General features: G+C 38.9%; 1 protein-coding gene across 4 annotated transcripts; it reads left to right on the plus strand.

Moving 5' to 3' along the window:
* The first annotated feature begins 50 nt into the window (after nt 1-50).
* LOC121516600 (probable E3 SUMO-protein ligase RNF212) lies at nt 51-13,402 on the plus strand. 4 transcript variants are annotated; one of them, XM_041797964.1, is made up of 13 exons: nt 51-125; nt 979-1,098; nt 1,775-1,836; nt 2,604-2,678; nt 3,874-3,930; nt 4,187-4,245; nt 4,345-4,404; nt 6,134-6,198; nt 8,221-8,281; nt 11,007-11,046; nt 11,227-11,281; nt 12,322-12,391; nt 13,032-13,402. In XM_041797964.1, the coding sequence occupies exons 2-13, from the start codon at nt 990-992 to the stop codon at nt 13,159-13,161; spliced, it is 843 nt and encodes a 280-aa protein (XP_041653898.1). In that variant the 5' UTR covers nt 51-125; nt 979-989; the 3' UTR covers nt 13,162-13,402. The 4 variants fall into 4 exon arrangements, with proteins under 4 accessions (XP_041653898.1, XP_041653897.1, XP_041653899.1 ...); XM_041797963.1 differs by lacking the exon at nt 51-125 and adding an exon at nt 702-751; XM_041797965.1 differs by lacking the exon at nt 51-125 and adding an exon at nt 702-751 and having other exon boundaries at nt 11,010-11,046.
* Nucleotides 13,403-27,905: the final 14,503 nt, after the last annotated feature.

Below are 27,905 nucleotides of genomic sequence, written 5' to 3' on the forward strand. Positions count from 1 at the left end.
TAACTTTGTGTCAGTTAGCTAGCTAGTCAGCTAAATGCCTAGTAAGATAAGCTAGCTGGCTGGGGAGCCTCTGCCGCTATCGTTTTCTAACATGAACCTTCGAAAACACGGTCATCTTCACTAAAGTAGGATTACTTCATGTAATTACCTTAACTTACAAAACTAGTTAACATTTTGTTTAAACAGGCAGTTTGCCCATACATTAAATTTCAAGCTAATAAACTCAACTGACGTTTCTCTCCAAATTTGGCTCTGACGGTCCGCTTTTCCTTTCTAAACTTGAAATATGCTGCCTTCACGTGCTCCTCGAATATTCGGAACTCAAATGTTGAAAGTGCAGCTCCCATGATAAAATCAAAACAACAATGAAGCAATACAATGATTTTGTATCTCATTTTTTTAAAAGTAGGCTCTCCAGTGTAACTTTTTTTTAGACATGGACAAACAGTTACAACCTACGTTACAGCAAGACTTAAATGTCTGTTTACAATTTTGCATATGGCGCATAGTGTGAATTAAAATAAAAAATCAGCACATCTAGCCAACGTTGACTTTTCGCGTCTCGTATGTGTGTAAATTGAATTTAATCCCATCCTGTCAACTGGACATGACAGGCAAAAAAATCTTAAACATTTCTGTTCAGATCTGAGGGAGTTTGAGCATGTATTATTCGGAAATTCATTTTTCCAACTTAAAATGAACGCAATGTTAGCCAGGTTAGCTAGTTTAACTGACTAACGGGATGACTTCGGTAATGCACTAAATCTCTTTGTCCCAGCCTAAACTGAAGAATGATGCTGCTACTAAGCTCTGTTTTAGTTAACAGAGATAAATAACATGTTAAAAGACCACAGTTAAAGTGGCATATGTAAAAACTGTTTGTTGAATCAACAAACTAACTCATAGCAGCTAAGAGCAAACAAGGTAACGTTAGAAATGTTAGCTTTTGAAATTATTGCCACTTTTTTCTTTTTACAGGTGGTTCTGAAATGTCTTACTGGATTTGCTGCAACTCCTGCTTCCTTCCCCCCAGTGCTGAGCGAAAACTGGCTGTCACAACATGTGGTCATATCATCTGTAGCGTCTGTTTTCAAAAAGGTAATGAAGTTCCCTATGTTTGAACGGGGAAAACAATCATAGTTGGTAACGTTTGGATTTGACGTCTCAAAATCAGCACCTTACTTCTTTTATGCATGGCCTGCTCCCATTGCATGTAAAAGCCTGATAAAACAGGGACATCTACTGGATTGGAAGTGGCATCGCAGAGATGATTTCTTAGTTTGTACTTAAAGACTGCTCACTGAGATTTTCCCTCCTCTAAAACACACTAATAGATGTCTTACCAGGTTACGTGTTGTGTTGGTCGTTGTTAGTATTACATTGGAGAGAGGGAAATCTCTGATCTAGTTGGCTGGTACTTCTTCTCAAACCCTCAGATGAAATTAGAGTGACATTATACCATTCAGCACTGATTATGAGAGTATTCCTGGGGATCCCTTGGTCCCACTTTGGGAGCCACGTATAATATTCACAAGCCCTGATCTTCCTTGTAGGTTTCCCCTCAATCAACCTCTGATTATATTTTAATTTGCTCTGGTTTCCCAGGTTAAACCCAAGAGTCACACTTAATTAATTTACATTTCTCACAAACACTTTGCAGAAACCTTCTGAAATAAGTCTACATGTTCTCTATTCAGTATGAATCAAAACAGATAAGACACCTCGTTCTTTGCCTTGTAATTTTGTCTGTATATAACTGCCACTTTCCTTTCAGCAAGCCAAGGCAAGTGTTTGATATGCAATGCCAAGTGCCAAATATCCCCTCTGTCAGACAAAGTAAGCATCTTTTCTTTATCATTTGTTTTAACTTAATATACTAATTAATGGATGCTGAAATTTTGGATCCTTTGATCATTTTTCAATTCCATTTGTTTTAGAATGATACAATACCTGTTATTTCAATGATTGAGATCATTAAAAGTACCAAAACTAAATTTAAAAAAATAAATATTTTACATAAGATAGATGAGAGGACTTAATCCATAAATAATTGCAGGGAAACTCCTCCACACTGTCTAAATTTACCAATGTATTGGTTGAAATACATACAACAACATGCAAATATCAGAGTAAGTGCTACAGCCCACAAAGGAGTGCTACTTGAGTTGTTGGGGGAATGTTGCCTGGCTCTAGGGCACATCAGGAATGACCAGGACATTAACTGTTACCTCTCCACCCACCAGACCAATATCCAGACTTGATCAGACCAGTAGTCCAGCCAGCAACTCTCTGGTTCTCAACCCCAGTTCCTTCAGACCGAGATGCTTTTGCTGCCCCATTGAGCTAATGGCCCCACCGTTTGTGCAACAGAGAGAGTGTGCTGGAGTTTACCTAATGCTGATTATTGAAAACAAGACATTACCAAATATTGGATGCCAAGGACATTTATTTCTGTTGGTGTGGATCAAAATAGGTGGCCAAGTGGTTTATTTTTTCTTAGTAAAAAATAAAGTTAACATTCTGGTATTATGACAACCCTAATACAGATTTATAATTTCTTTATCCTGCAGAATTTATAGTCATATGAAATGTCTTTGTTTCAGAGCAGCTCAGAAGTGAAGGCCTTGTTCTCTGACATCAGTGCTGTTGCAACCAAACACTTGGGTGAAATTGGCAAGGTTTGCTCATTAGCCTGATCTTTACAGTACAACATGTTAAAAACAGTTTCAAGGGATGCATGATGGTGGATTTTCGGCAATAGTCACTGATTTATTGTAGCCAATATGGTTGTAGGTGCCAGTATACAAATGTGTATGTCAGACCTAAATCTTAAGTCCTTTAAAGGAATACTTCAACATTTTGGCAAATTTGCCCATTGCCATAATTCCTATAGTCTTAGTAATAGGTTTGTTTCCTTTAGTTGTCAGTGCAAGCTGTTTCTAGATCTGGGGGGACCGATATACCAGCTGCACAGCTAACGCTATGTTAGCAGACAGTATTTTTTGCTTTCCCTCATCAAACTCATCAAATACACAATCCAACAACTCCAAAACGCTCTCGTGGACAAGTTGTGACCTGCACATTCACCACGCTATGAAATAATAACGTATAATTATGTAACATTACCACACATGAAGCAAATACTCGGAACTATTTCTTGAGTAAACCACGGGGCTGAGTGACACAGTGCAGCAGCCATGTCTGGAGTGTAGTTCCGGCTTTGCATTTAACTTTAAAACATCTCCGTCTCGTAATGTTCCATGATTATTTCATAGCGTGACGAATGTACAGGTCACAACTTGTCCACAAGAGCATTTTGGAGTTGTTGGATTGTGTATTTATTGAGTTTGATAAGGGAAAGCAAGAAATACCGTCTGCTTCCATAGCGTTAGCTGTGCAGCTAGTATATCGGTCCCCCCAGATCTAGAAACAGCTTGCACTGGCAACTAAAGGAAACAAACCTATTATTAAGACTATAGGAATTATGGCAATGGGCAAATTTGCCGAAATGCTGAAGTATCCCTTTAAAGTTTAAGGAATGTGGATGAATAGAGAACAAAACTCAAGCTGATGTAGGTCTGTTGGTCTTGCCTAAAACTTCACAAACTTTTCTGTGCATATGGCTTATATTTACAGCTAACATAAGCCGATTTCACAGCAAAAATATTGGTTGTAGATTTTGGCAGAAATTTTGCTATCTGCCGATAACAATATCATGCATCTCTAGCAATTTCTCTTTTATCAGTTCAGAGTTAAGACTGTCAGCAAAAACTGTTTCACTCCTAAAGCTGTCTGGTAGTGTTACAAATAGAGTAAATGTAGTTGCATTTAGTTTACTTACTTTATCTGGAACTGTCTTTGCCTTTTTCTCAGGTTATGACATTCCAGACAAGACATCAAAAGAGACTGCTGACTCATTACAAGCAAAGGGTGAGAGAAAGCTACTGGATATTCCTTGAGGGGGTGTGTGAGTGTGTGTATGATTTGTGTATTTTAGGGTTTGCCTCTCTTCATTTGGCAGGTAATGGGGCATATTTTCAGAGCAACATGTTTTTTATGTAGAAATGTTTACTGTATGGCCCAGTGAGTTTTCTGTTTCTTCGTAAATAGATATTAACACTCCTTACACCATGGTGTAGTCCCACCTGCTGAACATGTTCATCATGAACTGTTTTATTTAATACAGAATGAGAAATTAGAGGGAGTTTATGTCAAGATGAAGCAAGAAATGCAACAGATGGCAAAGTAAGCTGGCTTTTTTTAAATAACGCATCAGCCTATCTGCAAACTCCAGGTTCTGAGTTGTTGGATGACCTTAAATTGTAAATGTTTATCCTTTTAAAGGAAACTGAATGAACAGAGCGCCTACATTGCCAAGCTGGAAAACTCCCTTCAGCATCACAGGTAAAAGGTAGACTTGATACTTCTAGAAATATATACTGACCAATCACTTGATTTGGTATACCTATTCAACTGTTTATTATCATAAATATCTGACTAGCAAACCACATAGCATCAACCAGTGCACTTAGGCATGTAGACAGAATCAAGAAGATCTTCTGAAGTTTAAACTGAGCATCAGATGAGGTAAGAAAGCTGTTTTAAATGCCTTTGAACGTGCCATGGTTGTTGGTGCCAGAGAGACTGGTCTGTGTATTTCCAAATTGCTGATCTACTGGGATTTTCATGCACAAGCATCTCTATGATTTATGAGGATGATGAGAAAAAGAGAAATTATCTAGTGGCAGCAGTTCTCTGGTCCAAAATGCCCTGTTGATGGTAGAGATTTGAAGAGAAGGATCAGATTGGTTTGAGTTAATATAAAGACAACAATAACTTAAATCGCCATTTTAAACTGAGGTATCTAAAAAAAAGCATCTCTGAACACACAACACATCAGACCTTGAGGCAGATGGGCAGCAGCTGCAGAAAGCACAGGGTGCCTATCAGCTGAAAACAGGAAACTGAGGCTAAAATGTATACAGTCTCACAGAAACTGGGCAACAAAAGGAAAAAAGTTGCCTGATCTGATGAGTCTAGATTTCTGCTGTGACCTTCAAATAGTAGGTTTAGGATTTGGGGTAAAAACACAAAAGTATGCCAAACAACCAATAACCTTAGCATGTTGAAAGTCATTTTGATCATATGTCTTCCTCCTTCGGATGCTCAGTTTGAACTTCAGCAGATTGTTTTGATCTTGTCTACATGCTTAAATGCACTGGTTGCTGCTGTGGGATTGGCTGTTTTGATATTTGCATAAATGAGCAGTAAATAAGGCTTACCAAGGGTGTTTGGAGGTTCTGAATCTTGTTTTATATTTGGAACCAAATGTTAATGGTGTTTGCTTCTTTGAGTTTGGCAGCATCTGGTTAATAATTATCCAGCGAGCTATTATGCCTCCCGTCACTAGATGTCACTACTGACTTGTACTCTTGACCTGCTAAAACCACAACCAACATAGACTTGAGGGAGTTTGTGGGCTGAACTTCTTTCCTTTTTGGCATTTATTTATTTATTTATTTATTTATTTATTTATTTATTTATTTATTTATTTATTATTTTGGAGGGGGGGTAGATTTGCCATTTATTTTTGTTTAAAATATTATTATATCAAATAGGATCCTCACATAGCATCCACAAAAATGCTTTTTTCCTTTACACAAACCCTTTTTGGCATTTATTTAAAGGGGATTTCAGGTGTACATCAACTTTATAAATAACAATAGCTGTGGTCATTCCCTTTTGCTTATAGTAGTAACAGACAGCAACGATCACCTCCAGATACTTTTATTTCTTAACCAGTAACCTCCACACAGGGCTTGTGTCTGAAATACAATTTTTACAGGATATTTTAACACCATTTTCAAAGCAGAACAACTTAACAAACTGAAACAAATAAAGTGTCTTAAAACTGTTTTGGCAAATATTACAGCCAATATTTTTGCCATCCTCCCACAGCTATTATTCTCCCTTACCTTATGAAATATCTGAATTTCTTTTAATTGTAAAGTACATGCCTACAGAATACAAAAGACAAAACTCAGCATAAGTTCTTACAAAACTAATATGCATGTCATATGCAGTTCTGTCTGTTGTGTTTAAACTGAATTTACTTTTTGGTGTTCTCATGCAGGGCCAAAGTTTCATCAGTGCCACAGATGAGCCACAGTGCACAAACTCCACAGAGACATAAACCAGGTAAAAAGCAATCTCCTAATGTCTTCATGGTCCTGTTGTGTTGCTCATAAGTCTCTTCCACAGCAGATAAAACCTGTATTGTACAACACCCTGGAATATCATTCACTTTCACTAATATTATTGCTTTGATCAGAGCACTAATCATAATTTTAAATTAATGTTTATAATAAGAATTATAAGAGACCTCAATGCAGTCATTCGGAGAAAAACAGACAGAAAAATATGATGTGAAAAATGAATAAATAGAGATTGGCTTAAAATATTACATTCTAACTATTATTAAAATATGAAAGATCTGGGAGAAGTCCATTTTTCTTAAGTGGTCCAGCCAAAGACCCAAAGAAACTGTGAACACAGTTTAAAAAAAAAATCAACCACTCAAATTTATTAAGTGAAAAATTATCCAGTATGGACATTACAACATGTGACTAAAAAGGTTGCAAGATAAAAACAATTACGGCTCATAAAAGTCCAAATCTACTTTCTCAAAATTTTAAAATATTGAGGAAAAGTCCAATTTGCAAAAGTTTCCTGAGTCTTTATCCTCTCACTCTGGTTCAGTACACACAATTATTGACTCTTGTCCAGAGGACAATTATTGACACTCTTCATAAGGAGGGTAAGCCACAGAAGGTCATTGCTGAAAGACAAGGATGTTCTCAGAGACTGTATGAAAGCATATTCATGGAAAGGTGACTGAAGGGAAAAGTGTGGTAAGAAAAGGAGCACAAGCAACAGAGATGAGTACAACCTTCAGAGGGTTGGAGTCAGTGTATCAAGAGCCACCAAACACAAACGGGTCCAGGAAATGGGCTACAAGTGTTTTTGTTCCTAGTGTGGAGCCACTCCTAAACCACAGACTTCATCATCAGCGTCTCTCCTGGGCTAAAGAGAAAAAGGGCGTAACCGTTGCTCAGTAGTCCAACGTCCTGTTTTTAGATGAAATTACATTTTGATTTCATTTGGAAATCAAGGTCCCAGAGTCTGGGGCAAGATCTGAGAGGTACAGAATCCAAGGTGCTTGAAGTACAGTGCGAAGTTATCTCTGTCAGTGATGGTGTGAGATGCCATGGTGTTGGTTCATTGTACTTCATCAAGTCCAGAGTCAACGCTGTCAGCTGTCTATCAGGAGATTTTAGAGAACTTCATACTTCCATCTGCTGAGAAGCTTTGTTGAGATACTGATTTCTTTTTCCAGCAGGACTTGGCACCTGTCCACAGTGAAGCCAAAACTACCAAGTCTGGTTTGCTGACCATGGTATAATTGTGTTTTGGCCAGCCAACTGGCCTGAGCTGAACCCCACAGAGAATCTGTGGGGGATTGCCAAGAGGAAGATGAGGGACACCAGACTTAACAATACAGGCAAGCTGAACGCTGCCATCAGTGCCACAGACTGATTGGCTCCATGCCAAATTGCATGGATGCAGTAATTTAAAAGGAGCTCCAACCAATTACTGAGAGCAAAAATGATCAGAATTTTCCAAAAGGTTGATATTTCTGTATTATAAATACTTTTTTGATGTTAATTGTTAATTTTCTTATATTTTGAGATAGTGGATTTTTGATTTTCATGAGCTGTAAGCTGTAATCATCAACCTTCAAACTAAAATGTCCTGAAATATTTCGCTTATCATGCAATGAATCTTTATGGAATAAACTTTCTAAAGTAAATCATAGGAAAAATGAACTTTTACATGATACTCTAAGTTTTTGAAATGCAATTGCATATAAACCCAAATTAGGCTTAAAGGCCGTATCAAAGTTAGATGCATCATGATGCAACATTAAGAGATGTTATAAATCTTTAATGCCGAGTGGTCAAGACTGCTTTTTAGTTCATAATATCTGTTCCTTTAACATGTTTGCAGAAATAGTAAGACAACTCACAGTCAAGTAGGGGTAGTATTAGCAATTGACTTAAGAAGGAAATAATTTAAGACCAGACACCACTTACAGTTGTGTAGTTGCATATAGTGAGTTTTGTTTTATTGTTTTTGTTTGTGTTTGTTGTTTGGTGTCAGTCCTGCAGATTCCATATAACTCCCCCATGTCTCTCTCAAGACACTCTTCAGTGGTTAATGTGTAAGTCTGCACATTATTCTAATATATAGAAATGATTCTCCAGGGATTGAGCTTGTACACTATTTATCTTCTATATGAATGTTTGATTTGCACTCCTTTCATCCCCCTTCAGTCTGTATTTTTCACCTCTTTGCCCTGATCCACAACAGTGAGGCAGAGAGAGAATGTAGGAGGTATTTTACAGAGCAAACACACTATATCCCAGGTTCAGCCTCTGTGTCTTATGTTAGCTTTAGCTGCTGTATAGCTTTGCCCTGCCCTGCGGCTTTTTACACACACTCACACACCTGAATAAGCTCTGTCTCACTGATGTTTAGTCAGGATTCCCTGGTTGGGTTTCCCAGACAGCGTTGACACAGGACTGATTGGCTGCTGAAGTTAAATAGTACAAATGTTGTTTCATCCACTGAGACTTTTGCCTCTTTTACAAAGTGAAAGCAGTATAGATGGAAAGCGGATATTAACCCCATTTGCTATATTACCGCCATGCCTGCAGGGTCAATTTAGTTTTGATTTAATTTGGTCTTAAGTGAATTGATTCTATTTGTTTAAGCAAAGGCAATTCAAGGAATTCTACTAGTTTTCTCTTAATTTGTTCAACCTTTTTTTAACCTGCACATTCCCACTGAGATGTAAATGTGTTATGGTATAGTAATCCTGGTCAAAAAAGTTGCACATAAAAAAAAAACAGGTCTTCACAATGAGAAATGCGATAAGTCACTGAATAACTTAATGAATTCAAGTATTTTGTGCATTTACTGGGCAAAGCAACAGTAGATACAACACATTATGTTTGGAGAAAGACTGTTTTGTTTGTAACGTGAAGAGCAAATTTGTTTATAATTTGCTTTTACTATACCTTTAAAGTACTGTCCTTTGAAACAGTGTCTTAGTCTGGTTTAAATGTATGTATTTATAGAGGTCGACTGAAATTATACTCGCTATTTTAAAATCATAACGTTAAAATCCATTCTAAATCGTGAAAATATCTTAACCGAATCTGATACTTTTACATTGTGTGTATTCCTGTAATGGGTTTAGTATTCTTCTCAAAAGTATATGCCATAGTGAGTATATAGTACCTATATAAAGGATGGATGTTTTACCCTTTCATGGATTCTATAAATCAGTCATGGGCAATATCTTTTGGCTTTTTTGCTAATTAAAGTTCAAAAAACCTTTTAGCTGTCAAAGTGAAAACAGTTTTCTACAAAGTAATACCAACTGAAAAAAATATTTTAGGTGAAACAGGTGACTACTTTTATATTCGACCCCTTCAAGTCAGTATTTAGTAGATGCACCTGTGTGGGTAGGTCTCAATCAGGCTTGCACATCTGGACACATCATTTTTACTTCATTCTTCTTTGCAAAACTGCTACACCTCCGTCAGGTTGCACAGGGATTATGCGTGAACACCCTTTTTCAAGTCTAGATACAAATTCTCTCTTAGATTGAGGTCTTGGCTTCTTCTCAGCCAGTCCAGAACTTTAACCTTGTTGTCTTTAACTATTTCTGTATAGCTTTCCCTGTATGTTGAGAGTCATTGTCTTGTTGGAAAATAAATTTTCTCCCAAGCCGTAGTTGTCTTGCAGACTGAATAAGATTGTCCTCCAGGATTTTCCTATATTTTGCCACGTTCATTTTACCCTCTACCTTTACAAGCCTTCCAAGGCCATCTGCCAAGAAGCACCCCCACTGCATGATGGTGTCAACACCTTGCTTCACATTAGGATGGTATGTTTGTGGCGATGTGCAGGGTTTGGTGTCCACCAAGCATATTGTAGCTTCTTGTCTGATATCCAAAAAGCACTATTTTGGTCTAATCAGACCAAACAGCTTTCTTCCACTTGACCATGGAGTCTCCCACATGCCTTTAGATGAACTCTAGTCAAGATTCCATCCATCCATCCATTTTCTATCCCGCTTATCCTGTTTGGGCGTCACAAGTTAGTCAAGATTTAATCTGAGTTTACTTCAACAGTGGCTTTCTCTTTGCCACTCTCCCATAAAGTTTGACTTTAAAAACAATCCTGTGCCACAGTTGTTGTATACAGAGTCTCTCCCATCTCAGCTGCTGAAGCTTGTAACTCCTTTAGTCATACTGTAAGTGTCTTGGTTGGCTCTCATACCACCATATTATTTAGTATCCATCCTGTCATACATTTCAATAACTTCTTCTCCGAATTGCTTGGAGTATTCTTTTGTCTTTATGGTGTAATGGTAGTCAGGAATAGTGATTAACCTTTGACTGGACATTCCAGGCACAGGTGTCTTTATACTACAGTAATTTGAAACAGTCAATGCACTCAGGTGATCCCCATTTCACTAACTCTGAGACTACCAGCCTCAATTGGCTGGACCTCTGTTGAATAAGGTCTGTCACTTTTAATTTGGTGAATATTTATGCAGTCACTTATTGTACATAGATATTTTTATTCAATTGATGTTACTTTATAGAAAACTGTTTTCAGTTTGACACTAAAGAGATTTTTTGTGGGTTTTTTTTTTTTGGTCAGAAAAGCCAAATTATATTAACCATGATTGATTTATAAAGTCAATAAAAGGTTAAAACATATGAGGGAACATTTTCCTAGCATAGCATATTCTAACCTTGAACTGTGTACGTGGGGTATAGAGTGTGGTTTGGTTGTTAAATGTTATGTCGTCACCTAAATACTTGGCTATTTAAACCTGAAATTAACTGATGAAGTGTGCTCTCCTCCAGCAGCACTGAAAACATGGAGGTGGATAATGTGTTTAGAAAAGTGAGTTTCATTATATTACCTACTATCTGAATCCAGTTCTGAAACAGGCTTAAATAATGTCACATTTTAGCCTTGTATTGACAATACAGCATCTTGACATTATTTAATATTGAAATACCTGATAAGTAAGCAAGGCAACAAACAAGATTTGCGATATTTTTGAAATTCTTTGTTTTTCAGCCTAACACTGCCCCCAGACTGTCATTAATCAGCCCACCAAAAGACGGACGAATCGGTAAGTGCTTTATCTGTACATACCAGCCATACTAGTTACTTCAAGGTTAGTGGTCTGACACCCTTGCTTAATCTTGCTATGTAGCAACGCCTCAGTAAAGATGAAGAGAAATGGGAGGAACCTGAGCTAAATTCTGTGTTTTTGCAGAGGGTCTAAATGCTTAAGTCAATGTGATTTTTCAGTCGTTTTATTTTTTTTATTTTTTATAAAAATGTCTAAAATTCTGTTTTCACTTTTTCAAGTTGGGGAGCTCAGTGTAGATTAATGAGAATAAAAATGCATTTTTTCAACTGTAGCATCATGCTGCAACATAACAAATTAAAAAAAAAATGGAGGGGTCTGAATACTTTCTGAATTCACTGTATTAAAGTATGTAGTAGAAGTTTGTTGGATGCAGTTTCAGATGCAGCAGGGGTCTTTGTCTGCATGAGGTATGCATGCTAAAGTTGCATATTTCAAAACGAAGTGTCAGACTGACAAAGACATTTCTGCACTATAATAACCTGACAAAACCATCCTGTGTAGTGCAGCCTTGTTAAGGGATTACAGACTCTTCGGTTGGCCACCCACAGAGATTTAACAAATGCAGGTGTTGGCTTTTGTTTTCCTGAGGATTATACCCACTGAATTTCTTCTCTTCTAAAATGTCATTTAGTCCTTAAATCATTTTAACCTTTATTCATGTTGATAAATCTAGTGACAGCCTCCACATCTTATTAAAACGTCATCTAGTATGTATGATTAAGCAGTTGTATTTAAATCATAATGACTGACAAGCATCAGATTTGATTCATTGCAGTCACATTTATTGTTCCACACAGGAACCTCAAGTAGAGTTTGGCATGATTTACCCTGTGATAAGTGTAAGATTATCTTGTGTGTATGGGAGATTTTCCATATGAAAGCTTCTGTGCTCTGGAAGGAGACAAAAAGCCTCCACCTGTGATGTTCCATGATTATCTTGTGCATGTTTTAATACCATCATCTATGTTTAAAATATGTCAAAGGTTAAAGTTTGATTCCTCTGTTGCTGTGTTTAGGCACTGTATCTCATCGATCCTCTGATCAGATCACGTTGGCAAACCACTCGGTTTTCTCAGCCACAGCCAGGTGACTTATTACTTTAAAGGCATCGTATTAAGTGTAGATTAATGCATATCAATAATATCAAACATCCCAATTTTTAAATGTCAAGCTCAATAATATGGTTAACAGTAGTTACAGGAACATCAGGCTGCTTGAAGGTGGTAGTCTTTACCTTTAACATGCTTGTCTATGATCTTCTTTCTAATGTCATGGGACAACTGTCTCCTTAGCTGTCTGTGGTGACTACTACTTTTCAAATAGACAGACTGAGTGATTACAAGTTTGAAGACACCTGTGATGCTTATGACAGGACACACCTTAGTTTAACATGTCCCTATGATCAAATTATTTTCAATCTTTCTAGGGTACCATCAATTTTGTCCAGGCCAGTTTCACTTGTTAGTTTTTTAAATGATTCAATGTCTGATTTTGATTAGTACATTTTCAGTAAATTTTTATTTATTATTACTTTTGTCAGTTTCAAGTTATTTCAGTGACTTTTGTGGGTTTTTCTTTCTTTAATGGAAGCGTTCCAACAATTGTGTCCATGTTTGTAGACTGTCCGGTTGCAGCATTACATCACACCAAACAGCAAAAATAGACCTATTTAAAATAACAAAATACAGCTAAAGTGTTGGTAATCCTTCTTCTCCTTTTCTCTCAGCCGTCTTCATGGAGCACCAGCAACTCCAGATGTGTCTTACAGCCAGGGATCAGGATGGACATCTTCCATCTTCAAACCTCCTTCCCCTTTTAGACACTCTATGACCTCCCTGGTCTCCCCACTTCCATAACACTTACTCAAACACCAATACATCCACACATATAAACAGAATGTTGTCATGGAGCCTTAAAAGGGAATACACCTGGCCACTGACATGTTCAATGGTATTTATGTCTTTCATTGACTAAAACTGACTTTTTAGCCTGTTTATCTGCTGTATCTTAACAAATTCAAATCCCCAGTTGTATTTGCAGACTGTGATTTACCCCTAGCCTGTGCTGTTGAATTGGAATGTTTATTTCTTGAAATTAAAGTGCTAAAATATTGGCAGAAGCCTTGTTTAATTGTGGCTTGGCACCATATCTAGTACACATAAAAATCATCAAGTTAGAGTTGTGCAGCTGTGTTATTCATTGATTTATTTAATTTAGATCAGTAACTGATCAAGCAAAGGGACCAACAGGCCCCAACCATTCCAGGGATGGATCAAAGGAGTGGTCTTGGCTGCTTTTGAAACCATATTAGCCACATCAAGTGCCTCCCAAAAATGTTAAACTTTTATTGGCCTGTTACCTTGTTCAAGGCAAGACTGATGTTGAAATAGCTTTTTGGACTGTGTTGCAATAGGCTGGTTGGATTTTTTTCTTTTTTTTTTTTTCAGTTCAGTCTTGCACATTTCTTTTTTTTTTTCCTTTTTTTTTAGAAGATTCTCCTCAGTGTAAAACATGCGGAAGCCCACTTGGAGTTCACAAAAAAACTGTGGGCTTTTATGTGTTCAGCACTGAAGAGGGGCTTCTGTCTAGCCCCTCTGCCATTAAACCTAGATCAGTGGAGGGCTGCAGTGATGGCTGTCCTTCTGGAACTTTGTCCTACCTCCACACAGGATCTCTGGAGCTCAGGCAGGGTGACTGTTGGGTTCTTGGTCATTTCTCTTACGAAGGTCCTTCTCCCTTGATTGCTTAGTTTGGCTGAGATACCAGCTCTTGGAAAAGTCCTGGTTGTGCCAAACTTCTTCCATTTGACTTAATTTTTGATTTTATTATGGCGGCCACTGTGCTCTTGGGAACCTTCAGGGCAGCAGATTTTTTTTGTAGCCGTCCCTAGATATGTGCCTTGCAACAATCCTGTCTCTGGGATCTGCAGGCAGTTTGTTTGACCTCATGGCTTGGTTTTTGCTTTGATATGCATTGTTAGCTGTGAGGCCTTCTATAGAGAGGTGTGTGCCTTTCTAAATCATGTTTAACCAGTTTATTTTACCTCAAGTGAACTCCAATCAAGGTGTAGAAACATCTCAGCAAAGATCCAAAATAATGGGACAAATCTGAGCTAAATTTAAAGTGTTTTTGTAAAAGTTCTGAATACTTATGTCAATGTGATATTTCAGGTTTTTTTAATTTTTATATAACTTTACAATAGTTTCTGAAGTTCTGTTTTCACTTTGTTATTAGAGGGTGGTAAGTGAAGATTAATGAGAATGAAATGCAGTTTTATAGACTGTAGCATCAGGCTGCAACATAAAACAAACAAAAAAAAAAAAGTAAAGAGGGTCTGAATACTGTCTTACTGTACTCTAAGTCAGTACCTCAATCAGCCAACCTGGTCAAAAAGCTGTGATCTGCCTTTCACCACCACACAGTCTTAAAAGCTTCTAGCCAAAGGCACAACTTCATATTATGCCCACTCTGCTTTTCCAGCACCTGTTCAATTTACAAAGATGAACTAGGATTATGTGCAAGGAAAAACATCCCCTCCACCGTATTCTACATGTTTGGACTTCCAAGTTTGACAAAGTAACTAAAAAAAAAAAAAAAAAAAAACCTTCAGGCAGTTCTACTGTAGCTCTTTAAAGATAGTTATCACACTCCTGGACTGCTGCCTGTGTCTTCAGTAACATGAATGGTAATTTCATCCACTAAATTTTGTTACAAAACAGCTTGCAAGTGAAGACAAAGCAAAGTGTACAGAAACATGATATTACCTGAGGTCATCACGGCGAGGAGAAGCTGATATGTTGAAGCAGGCGGCGAGGATTGCCTGATATGTTCAGACAGGTCGCTTCCCTCTTTGTCGACCTGCGTTTTTACCTCTATTGTCCCTGCTTGTCAAGGCAGTGAATGATGTCTATTGAAGAGGGCTCAGGTGTGACTATGTGTTGTTCTTGCTTTGTGCATGCTATATTCAGGCACCTACTAGCGTGTGTGTGTGAAGTTAAAAAGTGTTGTACAGAGTCAGTAGGCCTGATCCTCCTCTGTGCTCCGGTGGGATTTGAAGTCGTTTCCTGTTTTTTAAGGTCCACTTAGAGAGAAATGGCTCCCCGGGGGAGACTAAGCTGTCATGGTGTCACACACTGACAGGGAGAAGACTAATTCAGAATAATCTCTCCCTTGTGTGCACACATAAACACACACTCACATACTGGGCCATCTTTTGTGCAATTTCTCTAGCAATTACAGTAATGTTTGACTTTACTTTTAAATAGTCAGCTCAATCATATCTCTTGCACTACAACATCTCCTTTCTCTCACTCTCTCCTCTGCACACACTCACATACCCATACCTCTGTATGGCTCCAGGCTGTACAAATGAGCCCTGCCACTTCAGAGAGCTAAAGAAAACTATTCTGATGTCAGTGGTAATTATTCAGCAGCGTGTTCCCACAGCTTGTTCACCCCTCCCTCCCTCTCTCACTGTGTGTCTCCATCTCTATCTTTCTCTGTGTGTGTGAGAGAGAGGGAAGCTTCTCTCTTAATCTGATCCAGATTTCACACTTTGTCACTCAGTATTTTAGTCTTGTACCTTTGGTACTGGAAGCGTAATCCCCTCTGGGCAAGACACGACATGAAGTAAATGATTTCACACCGGAGATATTTGTCTTCCTGAGGAGCACTGAAAGTGTTCTGATGTGGGACCGCAATGTCTAATCTATTATCCTCATCAGATCTACTGTTTACCATTTAAACCTTGAGAAGACTTGTAAAGATGTTGTTCTTTAAAAGTGGGATTAAAAGCCAACAGAGGACTTATTTATCTTCCAACACATGTGAAATGCAATTGTTTTAAGCTTGTAAACATTTTCTATTTGGAATAGACTTACTGATGAGCCCAAATGAACAATTTATACCCATATTCTCATTCACAAAGGTGGGCACTACCTGGGTCTTCATGCTCTATGGGGCCTCAAGGTATGGTTAACAGAGTTGTGCATCAAATATGAGGTACATGTCTAGAATTATTTTCAGTAATTGAGACAGGTATTTTAAATGTAAATGAGGTACTAAAATTGAAGAAAAAGAAACCTCTAGCCCAACAGCAAGGCTCGAACCCCCTCAAAGAGCCTTCAGATGCCTTCATATCAAACAAGTTATCATTAATTTAACCTTTATTTAATCAGGAAAACCTCATTAAGATTAAAAATCTCTTTTCAACAGGGTCCAAGACAGGCAGCAGCATAACACTTACTGACAGACACGGAGCAGTCATACACACAACCATGTGAGTGCAATAGGACACACAACATAATTGAATTAGAAAATAAATGTAAAACCTCTGCCACAATCATAAAAGTATATATTAGGCAGAATATCTAAAAAAAAAAAATGCCTTCAAGACCTGAAGCATCCTCTGAATGAGACCAAGCCGTTAAGTTTCAGATCCTTCTGACATTCATGCCAAGCAGCAAATTTAAACACCCTTTTTCCAGGTTCAGTTCTGACCCCCAGAAAAGACTGTAAGAAAGCATCCTGAGAATGAAGATAATAAGTTTCAGAAGATAAAAAATAAAACTTTATATGAAAATACCTATGCACTTCCAAAAGTACTGTTTGTTTTAACCTATTGTTGTAATCTGGCACTGTAATGTATTATTTATTATGATATATGCTGCTGACCTCTTGGCCAGGTCTCCCTTGTAAAAGAGAGCTCCATCTTAACAGGTTTTATCTGGTTAAATAAAGGTTAAAAAAAAAAAACGTTAATAAATTCGTAAATGTATATATGTTGAGGTATAAGTTGCTAAAAATACAGTGCTTAACAAATTTATCAGACCCCCTGTCATATTTGTCTCAAAGACCATCCAGCATCATGAAGTGCTTTGATGCGAACTCTTTCATTTTCAGTGAGCTCTCCACGTTTTACCATTTTGAACAGGAATGAGGAATTTCAAACTGAATTCACCCAAATTTGAGCCGGCTCACTGGGCTTCTCTGAGAAGTCAGAAATATATATCAACCTCTAAAACTCATTTTTCTGTTCAAGAATCCAAGTCAATAGCTATAATTTGACATATTAATCAAGATATAATAATGTACTTTACTATTTTTTCAGTTATTTGTAAATCAGAAAATTTGAAAATTCATGGATAGCAATGATAATTATATTTTAGCATTAAAAATATCATTTGGGTTAAAGAGCTTCTACATATTGGTGTATTAACCATTGCAGAAACATAAAAATGATTTTGGTAATCACCAATGCTGTTAATTTAGGGCAGCCGTGGCATAAACCTTACTTTGGTTAGGGTTAGGGTGGTCTTATAAATTTGTTAAGCACTGTATATATTCAGACACTGAAATGGTGGATTACCATGTGGTAAATTGGCAAGAAATAAATGAAGATTTGTAATTTGTGGAAGAGAGATGGTCATTGCCCCAATAATTACAAAGTAGGGACGTGGTGAAAAATGTAAAAAACAAACAAACAAACAAACAAACAAAAAAAAAACATGAGCAACATATCAGATGTTGATACTGAGACATTTTAAAACTTCGTGATAGATATTAGTTCATTTTGAACTGATGACAGCAACACATCTTTAAAAAGTAGGGACAGGGCCATGTTAACCATTGTGCATCCTTTTCTCTAACAACAGTCTGTAAACACTGGAGAAGTGAGGGGACCAGTTGTTTTAGAAGAGGGACGTTGTTCCATTCTTGGCTGATGTAGGATTCCAGCTGCTCAACAGTCTCAGGTCTTCTTTGCTGGGATTTGTCATTTTATGATGCACTAAATGTTTTCTATAGGTGAAAGGTCTGGACAGGCCAGTTCAGCACTCAGACTATTCTACTGTGAAGCAGTGCTGTTGTGATGGATGTTGTATGTGGTTTAGCATTTTCTTGCTGAAATATGCAAGGTCTTCCCTTAAAGAGACTTGTCTGGATGTGAGCATATGTTTCTCTAAAACCTCTATATACTTTTCAGCATTGATAGTGCCTTTCCAGATGTGTAAGCTGTCCACAACATAGGCACTAATGCAACCCCATACAATCAGAGATGCAGGCTTTTGAACTGGGTTGATAAAAAGCTAGATGGTCCTTCTACACAGGATCCATGAGTTCCAAAAATAATTTCAAATTTTATATCAGCTGACCACAAAATAGTTTTCCATTTTGCCTCAGTTCATTTTAATGAGCTTTGGCCCAGAGAAGACAGCATGTTTGTGGATTGTGTTCACATACAGCTTGATACGGCTTTAACATGCATTTGTTTTTGACATGGCAAGCTGTGTTGACAGACAGTGGTGTCTGGGAGTGTTCTTGAGCCCAAACAGTGATTTCCAGCACAGAATCATGTCCGTTTTTAATGCAGTGCTAACCTTGCAAAGCAGATGGATATTCCAGTTTCTGTGTTTCTCAATGGCGAATCCATCTTGCAAAGCTCCTGTCTGAAACATTTGGGCCCAGTTAGAAAGTGACAGGACCACTTTTGGGGACGGTGGAATCATGACGTAAGCAAGCAGCAACAAGAGGCTGGTGCAATTATGGCAGAAGAGATTAGCGTGGATGCTGCTAAAATGCCAGTTTTATCAGAACTTGACAACATTTCTTCGTTAAGAGAAGAACAAAGAACAGCATTGTGTTCTTTTCTTAACAAAAATGACAAAAACATGTCTACAGTCGCCATGGTTCACGTTATGCAGTTCTCTATTGACTGTAGGGGCGCACCTTGGTAGTGGCTACATCACGTGTTTTGTTGCTCTGATTGGCCTGTAAAGATGTAACAGACAGAACGTTGATCCAATCACCCTCGGAGTCTTTTTTTTAAAGGCTCTGACTTTCCCCAAATGCTGTCTATGAGTGGTTTACCATGTGAAACAAATCCATTTGGCGTGCCAGCTTAATGCAGTGCTCCCTGAGGGCCAGAAGACCACGAGCATCCAATACTGACCTCTGGCTTCTCTGGATTCTCCAGATTCTCTGAATCTTTAAATGAAGTTATGCACTGTAGATGGTGGGATATTCAAAGTTTTCACAATTTTATGCTGAGATTATTTCCATTATTTTTAGACACAGTTTGGATGTCTTTTCTCAACGTCAACTCAACCATCTTTCCTCATTCTGCTAGTCTGACTGTAAAAAATGGAAAAGCACCAGAAATTGATTTTTCTATACTGGGAGCCATGTCATTCCTAGATCCTAAATCATCATCATCAGATAATTGAGGGGGCTCCAAGACTGGTTGTTAGATAAATTTTACATTCATAAGGGACCAACACATTGGAACGATATAAACCAACCCTCTGCTAATCAACGTTTTCCTCTTTGGTATATATTAGTTTCATCATTAGGCATCATGAGCAAAAAAGTGTCAGTACATGGGACCCCTTGGTGTGCTTCTCTCGGTGCATGCCAATACAAGCGTTGTTTCAAAGGGTATTTCCTCTTCTTTTTATTAATGATGTTGCACAGGTAAACTATTTAATGTAATAGCACCATGATATCTTGGAGTCAAATGCGGAAAACACCAGACAAATATCCTAACTCATCAAGGAGGCATTTCTGTTTAATTGACTATGTTTTACATTTCTGAAGTATGATCCATTTCCTGTGTTAGTACAAAATCATTCATTGGAAATTTGTATTAACAAAGGTGAATGGACCTGATATTACATTACTATGACTGCAGATGGCACTGTAGTCTATGTCAGCTCTGTATAAATCATGATAGTGTGCATTCCTCTACTGTGTGTAAAAGCTTTTGGACTACAGCTGCCCTCTGATAGAGATCCAAAGGATGAGGAAGGAACTCTCTCTCTCTCTCTCTCTCTCTCGTCTTTTCACATCTGCCGCATTTGAAGATGGTGAATAGGACGAGATCGAGGAATTGTTTGACACACACAAGCATGCCCCCATGAGCATGTTTCTCTTGCATGTCAGCGGAAGAGAGTAGAATAGAGGTGGTTTATGATTCAAAGAGGAACAGGTGAGGATGGGTGACCTGGAACGTTGTTTTATCTTCAGTACACACAAACATGCATCCCACATGGGAAGGCAGGCTGCTGCCTTTGAAGGGGCCCGACCTCCTCCAACTGTCCCATGCATGCTTGAGTGATGTCAGCACGGCTGTGGAAAGATTCCTTTCCTGTCACACACACGCACACTAGGGTTGGGCAATATATCAAGTTTATAAGATATAGAGATACAGTTTCTATCAAAATATAGGCTAAGACACTATTTTTATCAATACTGCTTTGACTGATTCAAAGAAACAAAGCTGTCAGGCCCAATTCTCAGTAGAAAGACTATTTAGAGATGTGGTTCTGAATTGGTCAGAGTTTAGGGCCCACCATTACCTCCTTAAGAGAGACTGCAACCCAAATTTTTGAATTATGTTCAACCATTGAAATTTATACAGTGAAAAATGTTGCAGTTTGGACCCTAAATGGAAAAAAAAAAACATTTTGAACAAAGAGACAGCACAAAACAAACATGTTAAAAAAATCACACTATCACCCACAAGCATCTAATTTTACTAAAGTTTGATGAGGCAGCATAAAAATTTGGTCTTTTTCAAATGAATTTCTTTATTATCTTGGTAAACCCAGCATGTTATCCAAATAAAAGGAGATAAAATACTGAAAAAATAGTGACATTTTAAGAATATCATGAAAAAGTTCATTTTCCACCTGTGATTCAAATTAAGCACTGAAATTTCCATATACGTATTCTATATACATCTCAGACAAAGGTAAATACAAGCGAAATATCAAAAAAAGGCATTTATAAATGAAATATGAGACTTCTGTTGTTTTAATTTGATGATTATCGCTTACAGCTCATGAAAATCAAGAATCTACTATCTCAAAATATTAGAATATCAGAAAACACCAGTCCACAAAAAAAGATATATATATATATAAAAAAAGTTGATCATCTGGAAAATTATGCTAATCTATGCATTCAGTACTTGGTCAGGGCTCTTTTTGCACAAATAACTGCATCTGTGCTACATGGCATGGAGCCAATCAGTCCATGGCACTGCTGGGGTGTTATGAAGCTCTGATAGCAGCCTTCATCTTGCCTGTATTGTTAAGTCTGGTGTCTCCCATCTTCCTCTTGGCAATTCCCCACAGATTCTCTTTGGGGTTCAGGTCAGGCCAGTCACACACATTAATATTATGGTCAATAAACCTGTTTCTGGTAGTTTTGGCTTCACTGTGGACAGGTGAAAAGTCCTGCTGGAAAAGGAAATCAACACTTCCATTAAGCTCCTCAGCAGCGACAGTGATGACTGGACTTGTTGAAGCAAAGTGGACCAACAGCAGCAGGTGGCATGGCACCCCAAACCATCACTGACAGTAGAAACTGAAATCACTGGACTTCAAGCACCGTGGATTCCGTGCCTCTCATCTTCCTCTGGACTCGAGTAACGGTCCAGTTCTTTTTCTCCTTAGTCCAGGTGAGAAGCTTATAACATAGTCTGTGGTTCAGGAGTGGCTCCATATTAAGAACATGACAATTTTAGTCCATTTCTTGGACCCGTCTGTGTGTAGTGGCTCTTAATCCACTGACTCCAGCCTCAGTCCACTCCTTGTGAAGCTTCCCTAAATTCTTGAATCTGTGTTGTGTCACAATAAGAATCAAAAATCCACTTTCTCAAAATTGTAGAACATTGTGGTTAAGTCCAGTTTGCAAAGGTTTCCTGAGCTTTCATTTTCTCATCCTGGTTCAGTACACACAACCTCAATCATAGGGAAAACTGATGACTTGACTCCTGTCCAGAGGACAATCATTGACACCCTTCACAAGGAGGGTAAGCCACAGAATGTCACTGCTGATAGGCTGCTCTCAGAGGCTGTATCAAAGCATATTCATTACATTTGAATGGAAGGGAAAGGCGTGGTAATAAAAGGTGCACAAGCAACAGGGATGAGCTTAGCCTTCAGAGAATGTGTGCTTTAAAAGGAACCCTGCATGATCAGACAAGTTAATCTTGTTGGAAAGATATTTATATGTCTCAAATGTATATTAAACTAAAAAACTCACTAAATATCCCACATATCTGCATTTTGAGTACATTTCAGCTCATAAATTCACCAGGAGACCGCCATGTTTTCATCCGCGTCACGGAGTATGACGTCACATTCCGCAGCGCTCCTCTCCATTGCTAAGCAGTAACCGTTTTTCAGACGGTTTTTCTGCTTGCAGCTGTTGCTGACATGAGTTTGCTGCATGTTGGTTTTGTCTCCCTGCTGTCAAAGCTCCGTCATTCCTACAAAGTTTTACCTCAGTAAACCTCCGTTAAGTGACTACAGTTGAGTGTATAGTGGAAGCATGCCGGGAGCTTTTCAAAATAAAAGTATTATGTACATAGAACGAAGTTTCTCCAAAGAAATGCTAAAGCGGACTTTTACTTTGAAAGGCGCAAACCGGAAGTCCTTTCTTATTGTGTTTATCTGTACCTGAATTGTATGGAAACAGAAAGCCTCATAAAGAAGAGAAGTTCTGGGAACAACTTTATTAAACAGACGCAATTTAGCGCGTGGCCTTCATCTGGTTCATCAAGAAACAGATTTCAAAAATTTTCTACCCGTGTGGACATACATATTTGCTACAACAAGGTAAATATGGCTCTGCATTTATCATTTTCCTGTCTAGATGAACAGATAACTGCTCGTGGTGCAAATATAATATAGAAGAGACCTCTAATTTTAGAATTCCCCGTGCGTGAGATGTGCTGCGTTCCTGATATGCAGCCCTAACACTGGCTGCCAGTCTGAAACAGGTCACTGCATAGGATCACCGCGGAAATGTGACGTCACGGCACCAGCGCGGACCAAATGGGACCAAAATATGGCCGTTTCTCGATGAATTTATGAACTCAAATGACTCAAAATGCAGGTATCTTGTGAGTTTTTTAGTTCATTATGTATATGAGAGATGCAAATATCTATCCATCAAGATGAAATCGTCTGATCATGTAGGGTTCCTTTTAAGCTCTCATAATCCAGATTAAAACAAAAAAGTACTGGAATGTTTCGCTTCCTATGAGAGGAATCTAGAATTTTTGGAATTTTAACCTTTGAAAAAAAAATCATGGGGAAACAATTAACTTTTACATGATATTCTTACTTTTGAGATGCATCGGTACATGTCTGAATTTACTGTATGCCCACTTAGGACTTCTGTATGTAGACTTTATTCCACATGTTGTTTTCCTGGTACACATTTACAATCCACTGTACAGAGCTTTGAAATCCACTTTTGGGTCCCATCCCAACAGCTGGATAATATAAGATAATATATTTGAAATCGGGTAGTCTACAATTATTTTTTGGTTTCATTTTATATAGGGGGCCGCACGGCAGCACAGGGGTCAGCGCTATTGCCTCACAGCAAGAAGGTCCCTGGTTCACTTTCCGGTCAGGGCCTTCCTGTGCGGAGTTTGCATGTTCACCCCATGCATGCATGAGTTCTCTCCCACCACCAAAGACATGCTCATTAGGTTAATTGGTGACTCTAAAATTGGCCATAGGTGTGAATGTCAGCGGGCCTGGTTGTCTGTGTCTTTATGTCAGTCCTGCGATTGACTAGCGACCAGTTCAGGGTGTACCCCAATGACAGGTGGGATAGGCTCCAGCCCCTTCATGACCCCTAGCGGGATAAGTAGTATAGAAAATGGATGGATGGATGGATTTTATATAGGATCATTTTTATCAGTGGTAGAAATCTAATGATTTTGTTATCTGTTTGATACCACTGCAACAAAAAATGAACTCCTGGACTCCCAGTATTGGAAAATATGTTGTTTTTATTTCTGAAAATTCCCTGGCAAACTTCTGCATAATTTCTTAATTGCACAAATTAATTTGAAAAAAGTGGGTGGAATTGGCAAGGACTTGCTCTATAGAAAGTCACAGTAACAAAAATGTTTCAACATTGTTTTGGCAATTGCTGAAGAGGGGCCAAGATTAGGCATCAGCAGAATGGGGAACCAGGGGCTAGGTGCCAATAGAGACCCATGAGAAGGAATCAGCCTCTGACAGGGAACCAGAGCATGAGTTGGCAATGCTGCAATCAGGGAACAATTGGCTGGAGTTGGCAGGACAAGGAAGGGGATGGTTCTTACCACTAACAGAGAACCAGGGACTCTGTGCCAATAGAGACCTGGGAAAAGGAAATGGCTTGGTCTCCAACAGGGAACAATTGGCTGGAGTTGGCAGGACCACCACAGGGAAGAAAGAAAACCAGGAATCAACAGACCTAAGGAAGGGGATCATTCTTGCCACCAACAGAGAACCAGGTATACTGTCCCTGGAGAAGGAATCGTCTTGGCCTCCAACAGGGAACCAGGGGCGGGTGTTGGCAAGGCTGTCAACGGGGAACAATTGGCTTTAGTTGGAAGGACCACCAACAGGGAAGCAGGAGAACCAGGAGTCCATAGATTGGGGATGAAGAACAGGAGTCATCCAGGCTGCCAACAGAGAACCAGGAGAAGGAATCAGCCTGGCCTCCAACAGGGGACCAGGACCACGAGCTAGCATTGCTGACAATGTGGAACAAACAGATGGAGTGGGCCAGACTTCTATCAGGGAAGCAGGGGAACCAGGAGTCCACAGACCACAGATTGGAGAGTCATCCAGGCTGTTGATGGACAACCAGGGGGCAACCAGGGAACAAGGAGAATTAATCAGCCTGGCTTCCAAAAGACATCATCTAGATGAAGAACCAGGAAAGACCCCGAGTGACGACCAGGAGTCTGCTGGAATAGGGGGCAGATGATGCTCTGCCAGGACAAGTGGTAGACAAGTGGCTGAGTCACACCAAACTTTATAATTCTGCTAGTGACTGTCGTATCTCTCCATTCTCTACAGACAAAATCAGGATATATACTGCATGATACCATTTAGCTAAAAAATATTGAGACTGGATTTCTGGTCCTTATCACCCACCCTAAAACACACACCAACCTGTCTGGCCTTTTTACTGCTTTCTCAAACAAATACACACATGCACTGCTGCTTGCATAACACTTTGACTTTCTTCCTCTCTTTTCCTTTCTTACACACTTACACAAACTCACATAGCGACACACACTTGGCAGGATGTGCGGGGAGAAAAAGGGGCCGAAAGACAACACCAAGATTAGGAGGCTTTTGTCACGGCTCTGTGGCAGACTTTAAAGGCCTTGGCTCCCTTCCCTTGTGCCAGATTTCTTTCTTTTCTCACCCTGTCTGTCCGCATCTCTCTCTTTTCACGAGAAGGGGGGAAGGTAAACAACTGGTACAGAGAGATGCAGAAAAAGTAGGAAGGATGGAAGCTGCCTGTTGCCCCCTTTTAGCCTCTTTTTGTGTTTTTGTTTTCTTGGTTTTAATGGCGGCTTTGTGGCTGTGTGGAGGATGAGTGCAGAGAGGGAGAGGTGTGCAAACAGAACTCTGCCTCAGTGCCAGCCAGGTGTCTGTGTTGTTCCCATCTGTATGTGTGTGATGCAAACATCTGTGCTTTTGTTCTTGTGCATCTGTGTGCAAACTTCCATATGCAGCTGTGCTCACATGTTGCATGTGCACTAAACTGTCAGACTTTTCCATGAGAGTGTGTGTTTGTATGTGTACCTTTCAGGTTTTTCTATGACAAGACATGTTTTTTTTCCTCCAGGTGTGTTTCTGAACCCTTCATGGTCACTGACTCCATTCACCTGAGCCATCCTTTCAGAGAGAAAAGCCAGTTGACGGTGAAAAAGCCTTTTGGACAGCTTCTCTTCATCACCAACCACAGCTGCTGTTGACTCAAGCGCCCAGGAATCTCCTCCATGGGTTCACACCCTTTTAACCAGCCAACCACACACAAGAGCCCTCCACCAGTGAAGAAAACGTCCTGGAAGACCTCAAGGACTACAGGGCTAAATATTTGCCCTGGAAAAAGATGATGTTTCAGTGAAAAGACAACAAGAGGACATGGGGCGGTAATGGAGAAGATTCATTCTCAATTTGTGATGGATCACATACTCAAAATAAATTGTGGTCAAAGTAAACCGCTCTTTGGAGCAGAAAGGATGCAATCAAAAAGCCAGAGAAAACTGGACCTGCAGAAAAAAATACAATTTTAGTGTCATCTTATATAATACAACATCATGTGTATGGTTTGTAATGTTGAATTGTTCAAATATTCCGTCTCTCCATGATATTGCATTTCTAAACAGTTCAGCCATCAAGCACTAAAAAAAGACCTGATTCTGAAACAAAGCCTTCACAGAAAGAGAAATTTTGTATGAGTAGAACAGAAAACAGTGACCTTAACTAAACAAACGGTTCACTGCACATTTCGACAGCTCAGGAATGTACTCAGTGAGTTCTCACAGAACATTCAGCTCATTCAGCAACACTGTGCTGCAAAGTCAAGAAAATGTTAGAAGAAGAAGAAGACGACAAAATTAGGTTTACATGTAGGGATAGTTCAGACAGCATGAACAGAACAGTATTTTTTTTACCCTGTCAATACAATTTGCCCCCTCAAAAACAGAAAAACAAAACAAAACAAAAAAAAACCTCTTCAATGTCAAAGTGAAAACCAATTTATACAAATGATAATAAATGGACTTCATAGATATTATCCCCCTTTAAAGTGATTGATCTAATTCAGCAGAGGCCCCTCCTATTGGTGCTAGTAATCTCACAGCTAGGGAAATGGGGATCACCTGAAGGCAGTGAATGTGTCTCAAGTGACTGTAGTTTAAAGACACCTGTGTCTGGAAGGTGCAGTCACTGGTTAATCAATATTCCTGGCTACCATTACACTATGCGGACAAAAGAACACTCAAAGCAACTCAGAGAAAAGGCTATTGAAAACTATAAGTCAGGGGATGGATACAAAAAGATCCAAGGCACTGAACATCCCTTTGTGTTCAGTTAAATCCATCATCAACAAATGGAAGGCACATGTGTACATCTGCCTAGATCAGGCCGTCCTCACAAACTAAATGACTGCGCAAGAAGAGAGAGAAGCCATCAAGACATCTTTGATTACTCTGAAGGAGTTACAAGCTTCAGCAGCTGAGATGGGAGAGACTCTGTATGTTGCCCAGGTTCTTCACCAGTCAGAGCTTTATGGAAGAGTGGCAAAGAAAAAACTCAGAGTAAATCTCAACTAGAGTTCGCCAAAATGCATGTGGGAGAAAGCTCTTTTGTCTGATGGGACCAAAATGGTGCTTTTTGGCCATCAGCCAAGATACTATGTTTGAACACTATGTTTGAACGCAGCCGGCCCTGAAGGCTTGTAAAGGTAGAGGTTTAAACGAAAATCCTGGAGGACAACCTTATTCAGTCTCCAAGAGCAGTACGGTGAGGGAGAATCTTTATTTTTCAGCAAGACAATGACCAGAAGCATAACAGAAAAGCTACACAAAAAATGGTTTTAAGGTGAATAATCTTGAGTTGTTTTTTTTTTTGTAAGAAAAAGGCCATAGTATTTTGACAATGATTAATAGATAAAATCAGAAGAAGAATTACACATCAAAGTGGGTGGATACTTTTTATTAATTCTAAAAGTATTTTTTGTTATTGTTTAGTTGCACCACCGGGATGTAAGAGTATAACATCCAAGC

This window comes from Cheilinus undulatus, linkage group 10, assembly GCF_018320785.1.
Source record: "Cheilinus undulatus linkage group 10, ASM1832078v1, whole genome shotgun sequence".
In the NCBI taxonomy this organism is placed as follows: Eukaryota; Metazoa; Chordata; class Actinopteri; order Labriformes; family Labridae; genus Cheilinus; species Cheilinus undulatus.